This window comes from Poecilia reticulata, linkage group LG8, assembly GCF_000633615.1.
Source record: "Poecilia reticulata strain Guanapo linkage group LG8, Guppy_female_1.0+MT, whole genome shotgun sequence".
Lineage (NCBI taxonomy): Eukaryota > Metazoa > Chordata > Actinopteri > Cyprinodontiformes > Poeciliidae > Poecilia > Poecilia reticulata.
In genome coordinates, this window is record NC_024338.1 from 27,231,891 (window position 1) to 27,238,110 (window position 6,220).

The 6,220-nt window shown below is 49.2% G+C and overlaps 1 protein-coding gene across 1 annotated transcript in view; it reads right to left on the reverse strand.

Annotated features, from left to right (window-relative positions):
* Positions 1-6,220, reverse strand: part of LOC103469471 (CASK interacting protein 2) — a 54,752-nt gene that overhangs the window by 35,790 nt on the left and 12,742 nt on the right. The window contains exon 7 of the mRNA XM_008417166.2: positions 3,802-3,888. Coding sequence (XP_008415388.2) covers positions 3,802-3,888 — 87 coding nt within the window. The remainder of the gene's footprint in view (positions 1-3,801; positions 3,889-6,220) is intronic.

Here is a 6,220-nt window from a genome sequence, read left to right on the forward strand (position 1 = left end):
TTTATTGACCATCAGTAATCTTCACTCATCACCTGCTGCGCCGCCTAATCATCATGTTTCACATCATGTGTTGATTTTTCACTGTTCAGCGTCAGATTCTCTGTTTTTATGCCATAATTCACATCTAGTTCGTCGCTCCGTTTTATGTCCCGCTTCTCCTGTTTCAGAGTTTTGCGCAATGTGAACGTCTTTTTTTAACCCCTAAGATGCAGGGCGGTGGGGAAGCGTATCGATGGGGAAAAGGCAGACTGACATAAACCTTTTAAAACAACGGAAACAATTTCTGCATTCTGCTTATTGAAATTTAAAAGTGCTGTGTTGTTCTATCAGCCCGTTTCATACCGGACCACTTACAGCTCCGTGTTAACGCTATAAAATGAACGCTCTCTATCGTGGAATCACCATGGAGGGATTTCTTTATTTAAATGGGTTCATTTTTCAGAGGGATACACAGTGAGGGTATCGTGATTTTAATAATTACATGTTTATAAGAGCGATTTTCTGTTGTCCTTCCATGGTAGCGGGCAGCTTTCAGACGGAAATAAAACACTTTTTAATATAAGTTGCTGCTTTGACATGATCACAGAACTGCCTAAACATACGTAGCTACATAAATACCATACAAAGTGAATCACAGCAGCGTCATCAGCTGGTGTAACGCTGAACTGATGTGGAGCCATGAAGCTACAAACACTGAATAGAAGAAGAGCTGCCATCATACAGCTGCAGCCAAGTATGATTTAATGTTACACAATACAGTTTTACCAAGTTGCTCAAAGTCTAAACTGGTATTGTTGTGGATTTAAGGTGTAAAGTTTACCTTCGACCAAACGCCCCCCAAAGGCATCCCAGCGCCCCCCTTTTGTAAAAATGTCCGCCAGCGCCCCCTGCTGTCCTCTAAACGCCCCCTGGGGGGCGGTACCGCCCACGTTGAGAACCGCTAGCTTAGCACAACTTAAACACAACAAAAATCTTTTCCAGCATCCAATCAGATCGCTTAGATGCAGAAATCAATCCCCAGTAGGCCGACAGAAGCGGCTTCATAGCTGTTAGCGGATGTAGCTAGAGCGTCAGATTTACAGGTGGACAAGAAACCGGGTCGTTGGTGGATGTTTCCGTGCGTCAGACTTATGGACATACCAGAAACAAAACACAATGGTTCCTCCTCAGGACTTTGTGATCAATCACTGGAATGTTTACATGTACAGTAATTAAATTACTGACCTTCGCTGACCTGTCAGTGCAGCTAACAGGTCAGCAAAGCTAACAGGTCAGTGGCGCTAACGTTAGCCCCTCTCTCTGTCTGTCTGTCTCCTGCAGAGCAGCATAGTTAAAGCACCGGGTCTTCCTGCAGACGTGATCATGAGTGCTGGAAGAGTCGGCGGGATTCCCGCTGGGATCACTCGGCTTGCTGCTTTGATAATGACCTGGATTTTAAGATTCCTGGGAATAAATCAGCAGAAAAACACGAAGCCAGACACGAGGCGCAGCAGAAACAGGGGGGGGAGGGGCTGAGAGCAGATACTGCTGAAATAAATCCATATTTTACTAAAACCCATCCTGAGCTTCACTCTGAGCTCAGACTCTTCATCAGTCGCTCATCTTCATCGCCTTGCAGCTGCTGAGACTCGCCAACAGGAAGTCACTGTGATTGTTTGTGACTTTCTATCCAATCAGAGTCGACCTGAAAACATCTGACAAAGTTCAGCCAGTCAACAAAATGGAGGACATTATTGGTTTGAAAGGCTCAACAGCAGCGGCCATCTTGAAAAATGGCCATCATCCTGAAATCCAAGTGGCTGATGGGAAATCTGAGAGACATGCAGCCTGAGGGGTTAGCATGCTAATGCTAATGCGAGTAGCCATGTTTCTCCAGAGGACTGTGATGCTGCTTCCTGTTTGGACTGAGGCTYGTTCTGTGGGTCAGTGTGAACCAGAACCAGAACCATCACTGGTGCTTGTTGTGTTGGTTGGTGTGTTTTCAGAACCAGAACCTCTGGACCCGGCCCGCGGCAGCAGTTATTTCTGCTGCAGCTCTGCTGCCACAAGAATGCACCGCAGGCAGGAGGAGGTTCTGCTGCCGGCCCGTTTGGGCTGAAACAGAATCTGTAGTAAAACGTCTGCAGCCTAAAATTAGACGGCTCTGATTACAGGTCTGCAGAACTTTTGTTTCTGGGTTGGACCGGAGACAAAGAAGCGGAGCGGTGCGGTTCCGCTGCAGACCCAATACTGTGGGTTTGCTTTTCCTGGGTTCGGGCCCCGGTCCAATCAAAGCACGGTCAGAACCAGCAGCTGAAGGTTCAGACAGCAGGAACAGAACATCATGGACCGGTCCGGAAAGGAAGTTCTGATCAAACGTCAACGCTAACGCTGCTTCCGGGTCAGGAGAGTCGGCTTCCTGCTGGACCGGTTCTGGCTAAATGGGTCAGAACTTCCTCTGCAGCAGTGAGGGCAGAACTTCATTCTGAGGAGGTCCTGCTGCATGCAAGGTCCAAAAGGACCAGGGACCAGGACCAGAACCAGAAACCAGGGATCAGAACCAGGGACAGGAACCAGAACCAGGACCAGAAACCAGGGACCAGGACCAGAACCAGAACCAGAAACCAGGGATCAGAACCAGGGACAGGAACCAGGACCAGAACCAGAACCAGAACCAGAAACCAGGGACCAGAACCAGGGACCAGAAACCAGAACCAGGACCAGGAATAGAACCAGGGACCGGAACCAGGACAGGGACCGGAACCAGAACCAGGAACCAGAACCAGACTCGGTTCTCCAGCTCACCCTGTGGATCTTTTCCTTTCGGCCTCCAGATCAGAACCAACATCTGGGCTTTTCTCAAGGGCCCACCGGTTCTGCTGACCCGGTTCTGGTCTCTGAGAGCGAAGGCTCCCTCGCTGCTGTTGGATGGAGTCACTCTGAGGTCCAATTGGAGACGCAGCGGTACTGCCTCGTCCCTTTCCGGGTCGGGCCTTCAGAACCTGGCACAGGAACACTCAGCCGGACCGGCGCCGTCTTATCTGAGCCCGTCCTCCACTCTGGAGCAGCGCCAGAACAGACGGGTCGGTTCTGGTCCAACAGAATCAGGGGCCGGTTCTGTATCGTCCTTCAGTCTGAAACAGGAAGCTGCTGAGTGGCAGTGCTCAGCTACTGGTTGCCATGGTGACTCCCACCTTTACTGGGAGAGCTGACGGGTTGAACAGAACCTCCAGGTCCACTTACTTCAGAACCAATCAGAGAAGAGAGAGTGGGCATGTTTCTGCTCTCTGATTGGTCAGAAACCAGGAAGTCCTCCACCAGTGGGAGACCCAGAAGGTTCTGGATGTTCTACTGGGTCAGAACCATCTTCACTCTGCACTGAACAGACTGAGTGATGGTTCTGATGGATCGGCTTGGTCGGATGTTCTGGACCAGAATCGGGCCGGTTCCATCAGAGCACATCTGGACCGGAACCGGGCCGGTTCCATCAGAGCAGCTCTGGACCGGAACCGGGCCGTTATCCCAACACAGAGAGAATGAAGTGTTCAGGTCCAGACAGCTCCATGTGTGAGCCGCTGCCTGGAGGCGCCGGTTCCCCCTGGGAGGGGCCGGGGCAGAACAATGCCCCCCCCACCCTCCTACCGCCCCATCTGCCCCCCGCCACCCCCCGCTCTGAGGAACAATCAGTTTGGGAAAGGAAATATGTTGGGGAGGGGGGTTCTGCTCCCTCGTGTCCAGAGTCACGGTCGGGTTACAGAGCGACGCCCCGCGCGCTCAGACGTCCTGGACTCGCTTCCTGACGGGAACGCCCTGAACACGGACCTGGATCAGTGGATCCGGACTCCCAGCTGATTCTGACGGGTCCGAAACGTCCCGGTCCGCTTCGGCTTCTCGCCCTGACATCAGATCCTCAGACAGAACCAAGTTCTGACCCGGTTAGAGACCAGGAGGGAAACGGGAGGCCGGATCAGAACCGAACAGACCCAACGCCTGAACATGAAAACAACAGAAAGGTCACCGAGGGGTCACGGCTGGCAGGAAGACAATGGTGGGGAGCTAAAGATTTAGCTTGCTAGCCAAATATTTAGGTAGAAATGTAATAGTTTAAATATTCAGTTTAAATCTGTGACATTTATAGATAAATTAACACGATGACTGAAAAATGAGCCGCCACGTTCTCTCCAATTTATGAATGACCCAAATCACGGCTGTTCCCTGTAGCCCTACCAGGGGGCGCCGTAGGACAAACGCTTTGGGGGGGCAGGAGCAACTCCAAATGTTCAGGTTTCCAAACTAAGGTCAGGATTCATCCTGAGCTGATATCAGCAGAACCAGAACCAGAACYTCTGCGCTGCTGCTGTTCTGTCACCATTTTGTGATGAATCTGATTTTGTGTTTTCATTCATTCTGCTAGTTAAATGTGATGCGTTCACTGACTCCTGGCGCCATCAGTTCATTACCATTGTGTTTAGATTTACCGTCTGGATTCTGCTGCTGCTCTGATGTCAATGATGCCAAACGCGCTCAGACGCTTCAGAACTCCCGGCTTCCGCTCCACACATGGAGGACAAGCAGATCGGGTTTCATACGATCGGGTTTCACCGAATCGGGTTTCATCGGATCGGGTTTCATACGATCGGGTTTCATGTGATCGGGTTTCATTGGATCGGGTTTTATCGGATCAGGTTTCATGTGATCGGGTTTTATCGGATCGGGTTTCATGTGATCGGGTTTTATCGGATCGGGTTTCATTTGATCGGGTTTCATGTGATTGGGTTTTATCGGATCGGGTTTTATCGGATCGGGTTTCATGTGATCGGGTTTTATCGGACTGAGCTGCTGTAAACAATGTGCGGGTGTTGTGCTGAGAATCGTTGCCTGTCTGGTTCTGGCTGAGATGTTTGGACTCCATGTTGGTTCAGCTTCAGGCTGAGTTCAGCTGCAGGGTCAGAGGTCAGAAGTCGTCTTCAACTGATGGTGTTTGCTCGCTAAATTCTGCAGTGCTAGCTCTCAGCAAGCTGTGAATGGTGGAGGAAAGAAGCTCTGAACCGAAAGTTCTGGTTCTGTTCACTGGTTTGGGTTTGTTCTGAAGGTTTGGAGATCTCCCTACAGATCCAGATCAGAACCTGAGGTCGGGATTGAGCCGACGTTCCTGGTGCCGCTGCGTTCCGGAGACGGAAACATCAGCATTCCTCCGCAGCAGCTGCCATGTTTCCATCCGAACGCCACGCTAGCTTTCAGCTCACGTTGAAAAGAAGGGAAACATGAATTAGGTGTGTTTCCACTTCCTGTGTGGAACGGATCAACCAGGCTAGCGTGATGTCATCAGATGTTGATGCTGCAAACAGGAAGTAGCGGTCGGTAGCTAGCATGTAGCAGAGACTGTGGCGTCGCTGGCGAGGCTCAGATCCGCCAGCAGATGGCAGCGTTCGAACTTTTCAGCTAACATTTCCATCTTTAGCACGTTATCGTTTTTCTGGAAAACCAAAAACTACCGCAAGTTATCCTACAAACGTTATTTACAGCTTTTACGCTTTCATCAATGTGATATTTAAAAACACGGTGAGTACGTCTGTTTCCATCTGATGGCCAAGCTAGTTCTGACCAAAATTAGCCGCTGAAACAGAAAAACTGAAACGTTAGAACAAAACTTCCGTCCAATTAAAGCGATAGAAACATCTGGAGTTCAGCTCATGTCTACTTATTACAATATTCACCAACAAAAAGGTCTGAAATGAACCGATTATTTCATTGTTTGTGAATAAATACTTTCTGACCCTCAATTAAAAAGTTCCAGCACTAATTTTCTCCTTCTGGTTCATTTTTATTTACATGGAGCCGATCTTCCTCCTCCTCGTCTTCCTCGAGCTTTTTGCTTTAATTTATTCATTAAAGTCGTTGCTGCCACAGAAACGTGTTAAAGATGCAGATTTAATGAGGAGCTCAAGGAAAAGTGGAATTTTTACCACGAAATAAACTTTTAATGACGTGAGAAACAAACAAACTACCAGGAAGGAGCAGAGGAATCCGACGGGAAGCTTCAGAGTGATGAAGATGATGACGAAGTCTGTAAACTAAACCTTTAGCTGGGTAACTAAGTGTTTCAAGCTAAATGTTTAGGTTGATACTGAGGCTAAGTAGACAAAAGCGACCTTTAACCTTTCAACGAGCGACCTTTAACCTTTCAACGAGCGACCTTTAACCTTTTAACGAGCGACCTTTAACCTTTCAACGAGCGACC